This window comes from Mobula hypostoma, chromosome 29 (genome assembly GCF_963921235.1).
Source record: "Mobula hypostoma chromosome 29, sMobHyp1.1, whole genome shotgun sequence".
In the NCBI taxonomy this organism is placed as follows: Eukaryota; Metazoa; Chordata; class Chondrichthyes; order Myliobatiformes; family Myliobatidae; genus Mobula; species Mobula hypostoma.
Window position 1 is genome coordinate 27,148,821 of NC_086125.1, and position 18,266 is coordinate 27,167,086.

The following is an 18,266-nucleotide window of genomic DNA, read 5'->3' on the forward strand; positions in this document are numbered from 1 at the left end:
ATTGTGATCATGGCTATTGTATCATGGCTCTTTTCCATATGTTTCACACAACCATCAGTGTCTTGATCTTTCAAATATTTAGCCACCCCCACCATAAATATATCCAGTGATCCAGCCTCCACCACTCTCAGGGGCAGAAAGTTCCAGAGATATACCGCTTCTCCAAGGAGAACTGTTCAGTGAACTTTAATGACATTTATAGAAACACAATACAGGCCCTCCGGCCCACAAATCTGTGCCAAACATGTCCTTACCTTAGAACTACCTAGGCTTACCCATAGCCCTCTATTTTTCTAAGCACCATGTACCTATCCAGGAGTCTCTTAAAAGACCTTATCGTATCCGCCTCCACCACCGTCGCCAGCAGCCCATTCCACAAACTCACCACTCTGCGTAAAAAATTTACCCCTGACATCTCCTCTGTACCTACTTCCGAGCACCTTAAAACTAGGCCCTCTCGTGCTAGCCATTTCAGCCCTGGGAAAAAGCCTGTGACTATCTACACGATCAATGCCTCTCATTATCTTGTACACCTCTATCAGGTCACCTCTCAACTTCCATCACTCCAAGGAGAAAAGGTCGAGTTCACTCAACCTATTCTCATAAGGCATGCTCCCCAATCCAGGCAACATCCTTATAAATCTCCTCTGCACCCTTTCTATGGTTTCCACATCCTTCCTGTAGTGAGGCGACCAGAATTGAGCAGAGTACTCCAAGTGGGGTCTGACCAGGGTCCTATATAGCTGCAACATTATCTCTCGGCTCTTAAACTCAATCCCACGGTTGATGAAGGCCAATGCACCGTATGGGTTCTAAACCACAGAGTTAACCGGCTTTGAGTGTCCTATGGACTCGGACCCCAAGATCCCTCTGATCCTCCGCACTGTCAAGAGTCTTGCCATTAATGCTATATTCTGCCATCATATTTGACCTACCAAAATGAATCACCTCACACTTGTCTGGGTTGAACTCCATCTGCCACTTCTCAGCCCAGTTTTGCATCCTATCAATATCCCACTGTAACCTCTGACAGCCCTCCACACTATCCACAACACCCCCAACCTTTGTGTCGTCAGCAAATTTACTAACCCATCCTGCCATTTCCTCATCCAAGTCATTTATAAAAATCACAAAGAGTAGGGGTCCCAGAACACACCACTGGTCACCGGCCACCAAGCAGAATATGACCCGTCTATAACCACTCTTTGCCTTCTGTGGGCAAGCCAGTTCTGGATCCACAAAGCAATGTCCCCTTGGATCTCATGCCTCCTTACCTTCTCAATAAGCCTTGCATGGGGTATCTTATCAAATGCCTTGCTAAAATCCATATACACTACATCTACTGCTCTTCCTTCATCAATGTGTTTAGTCACATCCTCAAAAAATTCAATCAGGCTCGTAAGACACGACCTGCCTTTGACAAAGCCATGCTGACTATTCCTAATCATATTATGTCTCTCCAAATGTTCATAAATCCTGCCTCTCAGGATCTTTTTTATCAACTTACTAATCACTGAAGTAAGACTCACTGGTCTATAATTTCCTGGGCTTTCCTACTCCTTTTCTTGAATAAGGGAACAACATCCACCTGCAACCCTCCAATCCTCTGGAACCTCTCCCGTTCTCATTGATGATGCAAAGATTATCGCCAGAGGCTCAGCAATCTCCTCCCTCACTTCTAACAGTAGCCTGGGGTACATCCCATCTGGTCCCGGTGACTTATCTAACTTGATGCTTTCCAAAAGCTCCAGCACATCATCTTCCTTAATATTTACATGCTCAAGCTTTTCAGTCCGCTGCAAGTCATCTCTACAATCGCTGAGATCCTTTTCCGTAGTGAATACTGAAGCAAAGTATTCATTACATACCTCTGCCCTCTCCTCCGGTTCCATACACACTTTTCCACTGTCACACTTGATTGGTCCTATTCTCTCACGTCTTATCCTCTTGCTCTTCACATACTTGTAGAATGCCTTGGTGTTTTCCTTAATCCTGTTCGCCAAGGCCTTCTCATGGCCCCTTCTGGCTCTCTTAATTTCATTCTTAAACTCCTTCCTGCTAGTGTATACCCTGCTTATAAACTTAGTGGCCACTTTATTAGGTACTTCTTGTCAGCTTGAAGCAGTCTGGCCATTCTCCTCTGATCTCTTCCATTAACAAGGCATTTTCACCCACAGAACTGTTGCTCACTGTTTTTTGTTTTTTGCACCATTCTCTGTAAACACTAGAGACCATTGTGTGTGCAAATCCCAGGTGATCAGCAGTTTCTGAGATACTCAAACCACCCCATCTGGCACCAACAATCATCTCATGGTCAAAGTCACTTAGATCACATTTCTTCCCCATTCTAATGTTTTGTCTGAACAACAACTGAACCTCTTGACAATGTCTACGTGCTTTTATGCATTGAGTTGCTGCCACATGACTGGCTGCTTAGACACGTGCATTCATGAACAGGTGTACAGGTGTACTTAATAAAGTGGCCACTGAGTGATAACAAACTTAAACCGAAATTTGAAATAAATCAAAGTTCAAAGTACACTTATTATCAAAATACATGTAATGTATGTTACCATATGATACCCTAAGATTCATTTACAGGAGAAATAAAAACAATATAATAGAATCTACAAAAACCAGACATAAAACAAGGGCAGGCAAATAATTTTAAATGAACAGTTTCTTATTTCGCTGCTACATCCCTTTTTGTTTGCAACTCTCCAGCTAGTGAAAGCCTCAGTTAATGGGGATTGCTTTAGGTGCTAAACCCCTTTGTTGTCAGATTGTAATGTAAACTTGCTTTCCCTCCTATACATATTTCAATAAAACAACAGCATGAATTGTGAAATCTGCTAACTCCTCTAACAAGTGCAAGTCCCCTGCATGTGTATTCCACTAAAATCATGGAAATAAGATGTCAAATCACAGAAGAATCTCAATGTGTAGTTCACAAAATTGGTGCACAAGCAGTTCCCATCAGCTGGTGAAACCATTCCTCAATTGTAATTATAGAGAAAAAATTCTGATGCAAACAAACAGCCAAAATTAACTGATTAAAAATGGAAACGTCTACAGAAAGTGGTTAATACAGCCAGTCCCCCACAGGCAAAGACCTCCCCACCATTGATCACATTTATATGGAGTGCTGCTACAAGAAAGCAGTATCTAACATCAGGGACTCACACCATCTAGGTTATGCTCTCTGCTCACTACTAACTACTAACCATAAGACCATAAGACATAGGAGCAGAATTAGGCCATCTGGCCCATCGAGTTTGCTCCACCATTCAATCATGGCTGATACTACTTTTACCTCCTCCTCAACACCAGTTCCTGGCCTTCTCCCCGTAACCTTTGATGCCATGTTCAATCAAGAACCTATCACTCTCTGCCTTAAATATACCCAACAACCTGGCCACCACAGCTGCATGTGGCAACAAATTCCACAAATTCACCACCCTTTGGCTAAAGAATTTTTTCCGCATCTCTGTTTTGAAAGGGCACCCCTCTATCCTGAGGCTGTGCCGTCTTGTCCTAGACTCTCCCACCATGGGAAACAGCCTTTCCACATCTACTCTGCCTACGCCTTTCAACATTCGAAAGGTTTCAATGAGATCCCCCCTCATCCTTCTGAATTCCAGCGAGTACAGACCCATCAAATGTATGATAACCCTTTCATTCCTAGAATCATCCTTGTGAACTTCCTCTGGACCCTCTCCAATGCCAGCACATGTCTTTTAAGATGAGGTGCCCAATACTGTTCACAATACTCAAGGTGAGTCCTCACCAGTGCCTTATAAAGCCTCAGCATCACATCTCTGCTCTCGTATTCAAGACTTCTTGAAATGAATGCTAACATAGCATTTGCCTTCCTCACCACCGACTCAACCTGCAAGTTAACCTTCAGGATGTTCTGCACAAGGACTCCCAAGTCCCTCTGCATCTCAGATTCCAGGATTTTCTCCCCATTTAGAAAATAGTCTACACATTTATTTCTGCTACCAAAGTGCATGACCATGCATTTTCCAACATTGTATTTCATTTGCCAATTTCTTGCCCATTCTTCTAATCTGTTTTAAGTCTTTCTGCATCCTACCTGTTTTCTCAACACTACCTGCCCCTCCACCAATCTTCGTATCATCTGCAAACTTGGCAACAGAGCCAATTCTATCATCTAAATTATTTAAATATAACATCGGGCAGGAGGTACAGTACCAGGTTCAGGAACAGTTATTACCCTCAACCATCAGGCTCCCGAACCAGCATGGATAACTTAAATCTGAACTGATTCCACAACCTACAGACTCACTTTCAAGGACTCTACAACTCAGGTTCTCAGTATTATTTATTTTATATTTGCACCATTTTCGTCTTTTGCAAATTGGTTGTTTGTCAGTATTTATTTATGTATAGTTTTTAATAAATTCTATTATATTTCTTTTCCTGTAAATGCCTGCAAGAAAATGAATGTCAAGTTAGTATATGGTAACAAATATATACTTTGATAATAAATTTACTTGGACTTTGACTTTGACAATGTAATTAGCTCACAAAAATCCATACTGCATGCATCATAGTTAGGGCAATTTTTATTTAAAAATCAACCCAACAATCACTTCAAAATTTACCTTGACTTCGACTAAAAATGTCCCAAAATGAAACAGTCAAATAAAGCCCTATGTTATAAGCACAACAACCCATTCCATTTTTCCCGGTCTTCAATACTCCCTGTCATTGCTACTGAGCTCTCTTTGATTAGGTTCCACACACAGGGGACCCCTACCGTTTGGCCATCCATTTTGTGAAACTCCATTGTTGTAAAATTAACAAATCACTGCCCAAACGTTTGGGATGTGGAATAAAATGAGTTCTCACGGAACGCAAAAAAAGAAGTAAATAAATAAACACAAAATTTACTTTATTTCACTTCCATTTCTTGTAGTGGATATGTTTTCACATTATGATAAATGGTGATACAGGCCGTTTTCTTGGAACACAACTTCCCCGCAATGCGGGGGTCACCTGGGGTGTTGCAGTAGCATGGTGGTTAGCATAACGCTTTATAGCACTACAGATCAGGGCTCAATTTGATGCTGTCTGTAAGGAATTGTTATGTTTCAGTGTTTCAATGCGCATGCAACAAATAAAGCTAACCTTTAAAAATCTGACGTTCTGTCTGTGAGCTTCTTACCAGAAATGTACAGAGATGCATATTAATCCACATGACACAAAGCTGGAAAGAACAGTGGAACATGTAAGGGTGGAAAGAAGGAAAGTACAGGGGGACGTGAGAGGAAATTTCTTTACACAGAGAGTGGGTGCGTGGAGTGCCCTGCCAGAGAGACAGATACATCAGGGACACTTAAGAAGCTCCTAGATAGGCACATGGACGAAAGAAAAATGAAGGGCTATTTAGGATGGATTCTGGAGTGTATAGGGAGTCTAGGGAGGAGTAGCACCTTGTTGTGTCCACTCTGGGACAACTCACTAACCTTTGGGCCCCACCAGGCTCTCAGCTCTCACCTGTGGCTCCAAGTCGCCATATGTAAGTGACAGTGGCCACACCCTGGTATGCCGCTTGGACAGGTGGGCTGAACCAGGTAAGGTAGCTAGCGAGCCTCATACCCCAGTGAGATAGGGACGTGCCTGTCCTAGCATGTGAAGTCAGCTCTGGTGGGCTGGGTGGATTAGATCAATAGTGGGATCCAATGGCCAGAAAAGTGGTTCTGGAGTATTGTCAGCAGCTACGGCCCATTATCTGCTCATATTGGAAAGGTTCACAAGAATGATTCTGGGAATGAAACATGAGGTGCGTTTGATGTCCCTGGGCCTGTACTCACTGGAGTTCAGTAGAATGGAGGGGGGCAATCTCATTGAAACCTATTGAACAATGAAAGACTTAGATAGAGTGGATGTGGAGACGATGGTTTCTATAAGGGGGAGTCTAGAACCAGAGGGTACAGCCTCAGAATACATGGATATTCCTTTAAGACAGAGGAATTTATTTATCCAGAGGGTGGAGCAACTATCGATTTCATTGCCACAGACGGCTGTGGAGGCGCAGTCATTGGGTATATTTAAAGTGGAAGTTGATAGGTTCTTATCATGAGGTGAAGCAAGAGTGTCCTCACCTGAATAGTGTTGATGCCGCAAGGCAAAGTCGATACTCAAGCCAGTATGCAAGCCACAAACAGGATGCCATACTTGCCAATTATAAGCCACTATGCTCGACTGAGGTAGAATGTGGCACCAGGGTTTGCTTCTGACTGTGGGAGAGATTCTTGGATCTCACTGGACAGCTACTGTTCATCTTAAGTTGGGCAGCCCCAGTCAAAAAGATGCTGCCCAGCCAAGGTCTGCTTTCCTGATTGGGTGCATGGGGATTCAGTATTATCTCAACTACAGACTAACAATGCTGCATGAGGCAAACAACGCAACTAAAGAGACCAGTACTAAAACTAATGATGACTGGCCTCTCTGATAACCTCCAAGACATCAGTGATTTTGGAGTTCCTCAACCCCTGTTTGAAGAGTTCAAGGCATTTATGGAATCAAATATTATTTAGCACATCAAGTCAATGCCATATCATCTGGCTTTAAATGGCCTTGCTGGATGATTCGTACAAACAATGAAACAAGTCTTCAAAACTTCAGTGGGTAGTGGGTCCCTCAATCAGCATCTTAGTCATTTCTTGTTGACATACAACACATCTCATGCCACCACCAAAACAGCTCCAGCCACTGCACTGATGAAAAGATGCCTTCACACCAGTCTTGACCTGCTTAGACCCCCAAACACAAAGCAGATTGTGCTAAATGAACAGAAAATCCAACCAGAGACGTGCCAATGCATATTACAGAAACGTCACAGCCGGAGAGAGAGTACTTGCCCAGAACTACATCTCTGGGACAAAGTGGATACTTGTGACAGTGGTGGCACAAACTGGTCCTGTGTCATACACGGTGGAAACTAGTGACCACAACATCTGGAGAAGACATGTTGATCAGCTGTTGCCCACTTCTGAGGCAACTGAAAACCAACACAAATTGACCAATCCAGATTCAGTTGTAGAAATGGGACAGGATTCTGAGACCATGAAACAGCCTCTGCTTCCCCATTACCTGTGCTTTCTGAAGTGCCCCCCAGTGACAATGCAGTACCCAAGTGAAGAGATAAAGTGACTTTAGCATCATCCCCTGGTCGTTGGTACTCTCACCGGAACAGGCGGCCTCCAGATGGATTGAATCTCGAGTTTAGTGATTAACCCACAGCACACGAGGCAGAATAATCCCCAGGGTTATGTCTGGGATTAGAGAAGTCTACCCTCTTTCCCTAGTTTAGAAAAAAAGTGCTTTTTGTTGTTGGTTAAATTTGATGATAATTCCATTGAATGTTAATAGTTCAGCAGCTGTTCTGTGTATGGTAAAGAGGGGAACTGTTAAAGTAAGGGGATAGGGTTATGTTATATATTCATGTATATTTTGACCCTTATGCGTTTCTGTAAAGCTTCCCCGTGTGTTACATACTGAAAGTAATGTGACAGGGCATTCTGATTAGAAGACTTACAAGCAACATAAACAACTGCATGCTTTTTCCTTACCTCTCCGTCTCTCGTGTGTGCTATTCACGGTCACCCGGCTTCCCAGTACCACAGACGTAACAACAGCGGCTGACAAACAAGGCTACCTCCTTGCATCCATGTGTGGCTTAGCTGCAAAGCCCAAATGAATTGTTTCTACTGACAGGAGAAGGGGTAAAGGCCGGTGGCTGGTGCCTGGAAACCAATCACTTCAGGCAGATGAGGTTCATTAGGCATGGTTGGAAACTCATTCAGGAGAAGGAAAATGCTAATTTCAAACCTCCGCTGCCTTGCGGCTATACTCATCTATGGGGAAGGCTTCAGGAGTAAACCCCAAGGAAAAATATGGAGCTGGAGTCCCTAAGGCAGTCCCATGTTGAGTTCAATGCTGACTGGCAACTCCTGCAGCACCGGTGGTGCAAAACTGTACCGGTCTCTTCTACTTCTTCGGATTCACTAGCTGCGTGGAGAGGGGGAGCCTGTTGCACGGGCAACAGCTAACTCTCCATATCGTACTGCCCTGGCTTGCTTCATGTGTAGGCAGCCAGCCCCCAGGGGATGTATCTAGCTGATCTGGGCACAGCAAAGGAGAAAGGCTACATCTTTTGCTGCATGAGACCTGGCATGAGAAGGGCCCTGACAAGCCCAGAGAGCATGGAGAGGGCTATGCGGTGAGGAACACATCGCTGAAGATGGTGGAACCAGGCAACAATGTATCTGAATGATTTCTTACACCTTGCCTCAACAACACCAAAGGTCCAGTTAATCTTGACTGTGAGCATGCTCCCACGCTGTGCTCCACATTTGAGGCAAACGATGAGTTTTATGAGAATATTGCGGACACCATCAGGAATACCCCCGGCAAGGAACATCTTGTTCTCCTAATCTACGTATCACAAACTCATACTTCCAGACCAAGTTTCATCATAAGGTTTTCTGGGGACACCCTCACTCCAGGCACTAGCACCAGCTAGACTTCATCCTGGTCAGGTGATCCTTCCTTGGCAGTGTGCTTTTAACACATCCCTACTGTAGTGCAGGCTGTGATACAGACCACTCACTGGTGTGTTGCAAGATTAGATTGCAGTCAAAGAAATTCCATTGTGCTAAACAAGAAGGGAATCCTTGCACTGACATCAGCAAAGTGTCTCACTCAGACCTACTGGGGCGGTTTGCTGAGTCCTTTGAGGAAGAATAAGTGCCTGGCAGCCTGGAAACCCTATCACCGAGAAATGGGAACTTCTGCAGAATACTATTGACAGCACAATCTTAGTTACCTTTGGGAAGAAAACTTCAAAAGCAAATGACTGGTTCGAAGTCAAATCCAATGAGATAAACCCCCCATCATTGAAGCCAAATCTACTGCACTAGCCAAATGTAAGCATTGGCCAACTGTGAGGAGCCTATAGATCCTCAGGGTTGCTAGAATAAAGTTTAGCAGACTGCCAGGCTCTTTACTAATGAGTACTAGATATAGCTTATTGAAGACATCCAGACCACAACACTCAGGCAATATCAAGACTATGTTTGATGACATCTAGAAAACCCTTGGCCCCTTTCAGAGCAAGATGGCTCCCCTCAAATCCATCAATAGAGACGTAAACATAGACAGGGGCAAACAGATGGAGAGATGGGAAGAACATTATTCTGACCTCGACTCCAGAGTGAACACTGTCATCAGCCCTGGACACCATTGAGTGCCTGCTGACAACGGAATAACTGGATGCAGAGCTGACACTAGAGAAGCTCAGAAAGGCAATCAGCAGTTTTGCCTCAGAGAAGGCACTGGACAAACTCTTTGCCCGAGTCTTCTTGGTCCACCTACAGAAGTTGGCTGTATGTGTCTACCAGAGTCTCAAAATAGTGTCCGTGCCAGAACCGTGCCAGAAGGTCAACTGCGGACATAATTTTCTCTCTCCAGCAACTCCAGGAGAAGTACAGAGAAGAAAAGAAGCCCCTCTATGTTGTGTTTATTGATCTCACCAATGTATTTGACTTGGTCAGCAGCGACAGACTCTTTCAGATCCTCTCTGAGGTAGGCTGCTCACCAAGATCAAATCCTTCCACAACAACATAAAGAGGACTGTGCAGTACAACAGCAGCTCTTTGGAGCCCTTTGACATAAGCAACGGTGTCGAACAAGGCTGTGTTCTTGTCCCAACACTCTCTGGGATCTTCTTTGCCATTCTCCTTAGGCAGGCACTTGCCACTGCAAGAGAGGGGATCTACCTCCACACTAGATCAGATTGAAGGCTTTTCATTTTCACCCATCTTAGAGCCAAAACCAAAGTGGGTGAGGCTACCATGAGAAATGTGCTGTTTGTTGACAATGCAGTAGTTGCAACTCACACTCTGCAGCCCATTCAGAGCTTGATGGATCGTTTCTCCCAGGCCTGCAAGGAATGAGGTCTGACTATCAGCCTGAAAAAGACAAACATCTTGGGACAAGACGTGGAGGCACCACCAGTCACTACCATTGATAATGACAAACTGGATGTTGTTCATCACTTCACATACCTGGAGTCCATCATCAGTAAGAAATCGGCAAATGCATCAGGAAGGCTAAACAATTCTTGCATGCCTTACAAGACTGGGAAAACTCTAAACTCTCAGTCAAAACAAAGATGGTAGTGTACAATGCTTGTGTTACCAGCACACTGCTGTATGACAGTGAGACATGGACAACATACACTAGGCATGAGAGAGTGCTCACACCTTCCACTTCGTCACATCTTTGTCATCTCCTAGAGAGACAGAGTAACTAATGCTGAGGTTCTCTCTCGTGCTGGACTCCCTAGTGTGTACACCTTGCTCAGGCAGTGGCTGGACCATGTCTGCTGCATGCAGGATGGCCACATCCCAAAACACATCCTCTATGTGAGCTGGCTTCAGGCAAGAAAACAGTTCGCCGCCTGCAACTGCTCCACAAGGATGTCTGCAAGTGGGAGGTGAAGGTGCTGGATATCAACACTGAGACCAGAGAGGAACTTGCAGCCAACCGCACCAGGTAGAGAAGCACCCTGAAACAGCCAGTCAGGCGACAAAATGTTCCTGAAAGCAGCAGAAGACAAATAGGCAGAAAGGAACGCTGCTGCTCCAGCAGTACTGAGATCTTTGTAACAGACTTTTTCACTCTCGCATTGGTCTCGTCAGCCACAGACTGTGCGGCACCAACAACGTAGACAGCTAGGATGCAGCATCAATGGTTGACACTGACCGACGGATGGCCACCTGATTGACAGGTTCTTGATCAGACAGGGCATCAAAGATTACAGAGAGAAGGCAGGAGAATGGGGTTGAGAGAGATAATAAATCTGCCAAGATGGAATGGCAGAGCTGACTTGATGGGCCAAATGGCCCATTTCTGATCTTATAGTCTTATGGTTTAAAACCCTTGCCACCTTTGCTCCCTTGGAACTTGAAAGATTGTTTTACATTCCATCATATCAAAACATAAGTATATTGACATATCATAAATGAAAAAGCAATAACAGAATGCAGAATATAATGTTACGATTACAAAGACAATAAGATGCAAGGGCTACGTTGAGGAAAATTGTGAAGTTAAGAGATCACCTTCAACATAGAAGAGGTCTGTTCAATAGTCTTATAACAGCTGTCCTTGTGGCTGGTTGTACGAGCTTTCAAGAGGTCTAGTGTTTGCTGATGTATCACCAGCAACAATGAGACGTCCATGAGTATGTAACACATTTTTGCCTGACTTTTGGGGCTTTGTGAGCATTGATAACCTCTTTTTATATGGTATTGAATATCCTGGGCCACATTGAATGAGATTTGGACCAAAGAGGAAAGCAAGGAGTTTGTCAGATAAGCAGACAGCCCTTCCTTTACCAGTACTTGGTATGTAACAATGTAGTTTCAAACCATTCACTTGGCCTTTTTTCACATGTAAGAACTTTTTTAAAATGGCATTTGTCCACATTTTGTTATCATAATGTCAATTTAATATACAAATTTTTACTACAAACTTCTTTTTTGAATTGTCTGTTATTCACAAAATATAGAATAAGATTTTATTTCGTGATTTTTTTTTAATGAAAAAAATATAGCATAATTTCCTGTCTGCTGTAAAAATCAATGTGATAGAACTTCCTGTTTACCGCAGGAAATGATGTAGGTTTGGTAGTTGGCAGAAAATGGCTTCCTGCCATCATTTGGCGGGTATATGGTTATGGAACTGATTTCAAAGATTTATTCTTCTTTCAGAAAGTCACCCAGTTTATTTGCAATTGAAGAAAAATAACAGTGTTTCATTTCTGTTGTTAATGTTGCAAATGACCTTAATTTGGCTTGGGTTGCATTTAGAATACGGATGTTGTGGTTTAACCCTGAAAGAATGTAAGATTGTTCTTCTGAGCAAGTAGCAGAATTTTGATGAGCTTGATAAACATACAAGTCCTGGGATTGTTGATGGAAGCCTTACGATTTAGTCGTGTGAACTATAGCTCAGTCTTGCCTCTGAGCCTGAAGGTCACGGTTCACCTTGGATGCTCTAATAACTCTAGTGTTTGTGTTTGCTCCTTCAGGTGGTTTTAAAATACTAAACGCGTCAGAGTGGCTCAGTGGTGTAGCTGGTGGAGTAGCTGCCTCACGTGTCAGTGACATATAGACATCAGTGACCTACCTGTGATCTTGTCACGAACGAGTTTGCAGGATTCAATCTCCCCAATGCTGCCAAACAGGCTCTTGAATTCTTCCTGTGTCATGTTCTGCGGTAGATAGTTGACGATGAGGTTAGTCTTGCTGTCATCGGAAGGCCCAGCCATCATTGGTATGGAGCAGTTTGTGCTGTTCAGGGAAGGGCCATTGGATGTGTTGTTGCTTGTAGGACCATTTGCCACCTGAGTTTCCATGGTGCTGAGTATCTGCTAAAGTAGAAAGACAAAGGCCATGAGTTGAGGCCAAAGCCTTGAACAAGCTAATTAAAAGACATAATCTTCTAAAAGTGATTGGGGTGCTTCTTGTGGTAATGAGAATGGAACAAATTAGTGGCCAAAATCAGGAGTGCACACAAGGCCATATGTAGTACATCACTTAGCGTGATGTTATTACAGCTTGGGGTGTTGGAGTTTGGAGTTCAATTTTGCTGAACTCTATTCGGAGCTTGGACACTCTCCCTATGGAATGTGTGTGTTTTCTCCAGGTGCTCCTGTTTCCTCCCACTGTCCAAAGATGTACCGGTCAGTAGGGTTAATTGATCATTATAAATTGTCCCATGATTAGGTGAAGTTCAAATCGAAAGTTGGTGGGGGTTGCTGAGTAGCTTGGCTTGAAGGACCAGAAAGACCTGTTCCTCTAAATAAATAAATACGATCAATAAGACAGGGACAAAGTTAGGCCATGGAATCTGCTCCGACTTTCCAACTGGAACCGGTCTGGCAAAGCTATGTTACAAAACAAGTATGCTCTTTATTGTGGTAGAGAGAGCAAGACTATACACAGGACTGTTCTTGCCCTTCTAGATATTTGTAGTGCCTGTTGATCGTCGCCTATTTTTATAGATGGACCATAGAGAGAATCTTATCTGGATGCATCACAGTTTAGTGTGGCACTTGCTCTGTCCATGACCACGAGAAGCTGCAGGAGCTGTGGACGTAGCTTAGTCTATCAGCTTGGTCTACACTTCCACTGCCTTGGGATAGCAGCCAAAATGATCAAGGACCCCTCCCACCCTGATCATTCTTCCTTCTCCCCCTCCCATCAGGCAGAAAACACCAAAGCTTGACAACATGTACTACCAGGCTTAAGCACGGCTTCTATGAAAAAAACTATTGACTGGATCCCTTGTTAAGTAAAGATGAGCACTGATCTTCTAATCTACCTCATCACAAGCCTTATACTTTGTCTACCTGCAATGCACTTCTTCAGTAAATTCTAACACTATACTGCGCACTCTACTATCTCAATGTACAAACGTACGGCATGATCTGTTTGGATGGCAGGCTCTTGAACCAAAGGGGATAATTTCACTCAACTTCACTTGCTTCATCACTGAAATGTTCCCACAACCTATAGACTCGTTTTCAAGGACTCTTCATTTCATGATCTCAATATTTATTGCTTATTTATTTACTATTATTATTTCTTTCTTTTTTATATTTGCACAGTTTGTTGTCTCCTGCACGTTGGTTGAATGCCCATTTTGTGCGATCTTTTATTGATACTCTTAGGGTTATTATTGTATTATGGATTTATTGAGTATGCCTGCAAGAAAATGAATCCCAGGACTGTATATGGTGACATATATGTACTTTGATAATAAATTTACTTTGAACTTTGAAACAAAAGCTTTTCACTGTATTTCGGTATGTGACACTAATTTACAAATTTCCAGTGACACTTCAGTAATCCAGGATTTTTGGCTGTGCTGACTTCAGTGCCTTAGTACCTCAGTGCAAAATAAAGCAGAGTTTAACATCAAATACCATCAATACCTGCGCCCAGCATGAGTGCTGCCATTTCACATGGGAAGACTCAGCGGCTATGTGTGTTTGAGAGATAACTTGCTTGATGAAGGTAGGACTGGGAGAGGAATATAACTGTGATATGACATGTAGTATTACTTTGGTGAACAGCTAGCACAGGAGCACAGGGCCAAATGGCCTCTCTCTTTGCTGTAAGATTGAATGGTTACATTAAAGTTGCCTGGGTCTGATTATTCCACTTGTAAGGGGAATGACATTGACCTGAGGTTGGCTTCCAGCTGTCTAAAGTACTTAGCTTGTCTTTCATAGAATTGTCATCAAATCTGATGGACTCAGAGTTCATGAAATGAGTAGCTGAACCACACATACTGGGAAAGATACAGGTTCCATTCCTGGTTTTTAACTTTATCTCAGCCAAGCTGAGGGGAGAAGGGAGGGGCAATTGCTCCAATGCCCCTGGAATAAGGAGGGGAAAATCAGCCAGGGTTTCGGCTGCTGTTTGACTTTACTACAAAAGAAGCACTTTACAGCCAGTTGATCTGCTGCATCTCAGTTCCAGTGACCTAGGTTCAATCCTCATCTCTGGTACTGACTGTGTGGAGCTTGCATGTTTCCCCTTTGTTTTCCTGCAAGTATTGTGGTTTCCTCCCAAATCGCAGCGATATGTACGCTGGCGGGTTAATTGCACCTGGTGTGCTGCTGAGTGGTGGAATTGTTGAGAGGGGCTGGGGAATAAAGGAGGGCAATATAAATGGTAATGGCTGGGAAGAGCATGACGGACCAAGGGCCTGATTTCATGCTGTGGTACTTTATGTGCATCAGAGTCGAGAAGATTTAGGCCTGCCTGTGTGTCTAATGGAAGGGTTCCCTCTATCAAACAGATGTTCGTTTGCTCTCCACATGAGGGAACTGCCTTGTAGGAGAAGTCTAGGTGGCCAGGCCATTGTTCACCTTGCCCAACTGCAGAGCTGAATTGGGGAGACTTTTAAGGAAAATATTAGAACACTAGTGGGGCTAGCTTTAAGGTGGGAGAGGGAAAGATTCAGAGGAGATGTTCAGGGCAAGGTTTTTTTTACACAGAATGGTGGGTGCCTGAATGTGCTGCTGGTGGTGGTGAAAGCAGAGATGACAGCGGTGTTTAAAAGACTTTTAAATAGACACATGAACGTACTGGAGTGGAGGATAGAGATCACGTACAGGCAGAAGAGATTTAATGTAATTTAACATTGTGTTCAACACCGGCATTTGTGGCTGAAGGGCCTGTTGCTAATTTTATCAATAGACAAAGGAAAGCATTCTGTGTGGATGCACGGTAGCCTGGCATGGCAACTGTTCTGCCAGTGACTGTGAGAAGCCGCAGAGAGTGTGGACACAGCTCTGTACGTCACTGAAACCAGCCTGCCCTTAATGGAGTCTGTCTATGCTTCTCACTGCTTTAGTAAAGCAGTCAGCCACCCCAGGCATCCTCTCTTCTCCCCTGTCCCATCAGGCCAGATACAAAGGCCTGAAAGCATGTACGACTAGGCTCAAGGATCACACTGCTAACAGACTCTTGAATGATAAGATAGACTCCTGACCTCACAATCTACGTTGTTATTAACTGCACTTTCTCTGTAGCTGTTGCACTTTACTCTGTATTGTTACTGTTTTATCTTGTCCTACCTCAAAGCACGGTGTAATGATTTGTTCTGTATGATCAGTATGCAAGGCTAGCTTTTCACTGCATGTTGGTACATGTGAGAATAATAAACCAATTTCACTATGTTATAATGTTATAAGATATATAACCGAAGAGCAATATATTTTGGACCATGTCCATTTGGATCAGGAATGTTGGAAAACGATAATGGGAGAACCAGTTGCCAACAATAGCAACACTGGGCCAATCTGGAGCAGAGTAAGACAAGCCCTGACTTGTCCAATCAGAGGCCTTGAGCAAACAGTCATTAAAAACAAAGAGAAGCTCAGTTTTGAGAACCCGATTCCCCAGAGTTTCAGTTGGAAATTATCTCTTGATATATCAGTGGCAAATTATTTGCCTTTTGGCTGGAAAGGATTGCTGAGGGAGACTTAAGGTAAAGACGTAAATCTGAATTACCTCCCACACATTAGAATAGTAAAGAGAAGGTAGAATACAGGAGAGTGTTTTCAAAGCACTAGTCGAATCATGGGGTTCAGTTGATGGTTATGAAGAGTTTCAGCTTTGCCAACAAATATCCTTTACTTTCTATGTTTCTTAAGAAGCCAGCTTGTTTATCAGTGAGGGTTATACATCTGGGATACCCAGGAACCTTGCCCGTCATGGCAATGCAGTGTTCAGATGTCAGTCACAACTCAGTGATTCTGAGTGACGATCTTACGGGTTTGGAAAGCGGGGTGGCTAAATTGGGACATCTCTACCTTGGGTGAGGAGCATTTTGATCCAGGGTGGTGTTCATCCAAATCTACTGTCAACTCAAGATTCTGCAAATGCTGGAAATCCAGAGCAACACACACAAAACACTGGAGGAACTCAGCAGGTCAAGCAACATCTACGGAGGGCAACAAACAGTCATTATTTTTGACCGAGACCCTTCTTCAGGATCTGATGAAAGGTCTCAGCCTGTCTATTCCTCTACATAGATGCTGCCTGATTTACTGAGTTCCTCCAGCATGTTTTGTGTGTGTGTGTGTGACCTAAATCTAAGTCAGAATTGTAATTTAATTTCATAAAACAGTTATAGCACTGAAGGACGTAATTTGGTCCTTTATATCTATGCTGTTTCTCTCCACGCAAATCTCACAACCAATTTTCTGTACCACAGAGCGTAGAACAGTACAGCACAGATTTACCTTAATGTGGAGATGGCATTTAAGAACATGGAACAGTATAGCACAGCACAGGGTCTTCAGCTCAAAATGTTCAGCTGACTTTTAAATCTACTCTAAATCAATTTAACTCTTCCCACCTTCATTTCTCCATCGTTCATGTGCTTACATAAGAGTCTCTTAAACATCCCTAATGTATCTGCCTCCACCACCACCCTCTGGCGGCGTGTTCCAACACCCGCCACTCTCTGTGTAAATTCCTAATACTCTCGCAAATTCTTCCTCCCCGTACACGCTTCTCTTCTGGTGAGATGTCAAGCTGTGTGAACAGTTCCTGATGTGCTTTTAATTTTGGAAGAGCTGGGAATTTCTTCCCCAGTACCCTGGCCATTATTTACCCTCAATCTGCACCAACCAGGTGGGTGGTGTGGTCAACGTTGCACAGCTATTTGTGGGATCTTGCTGTGTGCAAATTCAGCTGCTACAGTGCAAACTCCTCAGAAACTGTGAAGCACTTCAAGAGGCTGTGAAAGCCACCATCCACAGCATGTGACTTTGTGAAATAAAAATATAAATTGTTTATTATTGTGTCAGTGAGGCCCTGCAAAGGCATTGGCGTGCTTTTTTTAGCACCTTGTGATAAGTTGTTCCCGAGGGAACAGAGAGAGAGCTCAGTCACAGCCACCTGAGGCAGGTGGAAGGAAATCTTTTCTCTGATACACCATGTTTGTCCAAGTCGGAAATGTAGGCAGTCTTATAGAATGGTTACTTTACAATGGGTGGTGATTTGGCCTATCCTGTTCCTGCTGTCTCCTCATCCGTAGTTCCAACCCACCCCTTAATCAGGTCTCTCGAGCCATAGAAATAATTCCTCACTTTGCCATGCTCTCTTCCAGCTACTACCATCAGGTCGGAGTCTTGGTTCCAATACCATGAGGTTCAGGAGCAGTTATTACCCTTCAACCATCAGGCTCCTGAACCATTGTGGGTAACTCTACTCGTCGCAATTCTGAACTGATCCTACAGTTCAGGTTCAAAAGTTCAAAGATAGAATTTAATGTCAGAGAAATATATACAATATATGAGGGGTGATTGTTAAGTTCATGGCCTAAGGTAGAAGGAGTCAATTTTAGAAAACCTAGCACATTTATTTTTCAACATAGTCCCCTCCTACATTTACAGTTAATAACTCATCAGGGGTGATTGATAAGTTCGTAGCCTAAGGTAATACCTGAGATGAGTTATTAACTTCAAACTTTCTACATAATCACTCAAAGAGTTGAACTGCATGTGCATGTAACGAGAGCTGTATAACTCATCTCCTTCTCCTTAGGCCATGAGCTTATCAATCACCCCTGCTGTGGGTACTTTATGGAGGTCCAAGATCCGTATGCTCCACGACCGCTGGACTAAGTGTGTAAATGTAGAAGTG

At 43.5% G+C, this 18,266-nt stretch overlaps 1 protein-coding gene across 3 annotated transcripts in view; it reads right to left on the reverse strand.

The window, feature by feature from the left end:
• The window catches only part of elavl3 (ELAV like neuron-specific RNA binding protein 3), a 139,840-nt gene that overhangs the window by 55,674 nt on the left and 65,900 nt on the right, over window positions 1-18,266 (reverse strand). For 2 of the 3 annotated variants that reach the window (XM_063036040.1, XM_063036038.1), the window contains exon 2: window positions 12,226-12,469. In XM_063036040.1, the coding sequence (XP_062892110.1) occupies window positions 12,226-12,469 (244 nt within the window). The remainder of the gene's footprint in view (window positions 1-12,225; window positions 12,470-18,266) is intronic. The other variant, XM_063036039.1, reaches the window with a different exon arrangement.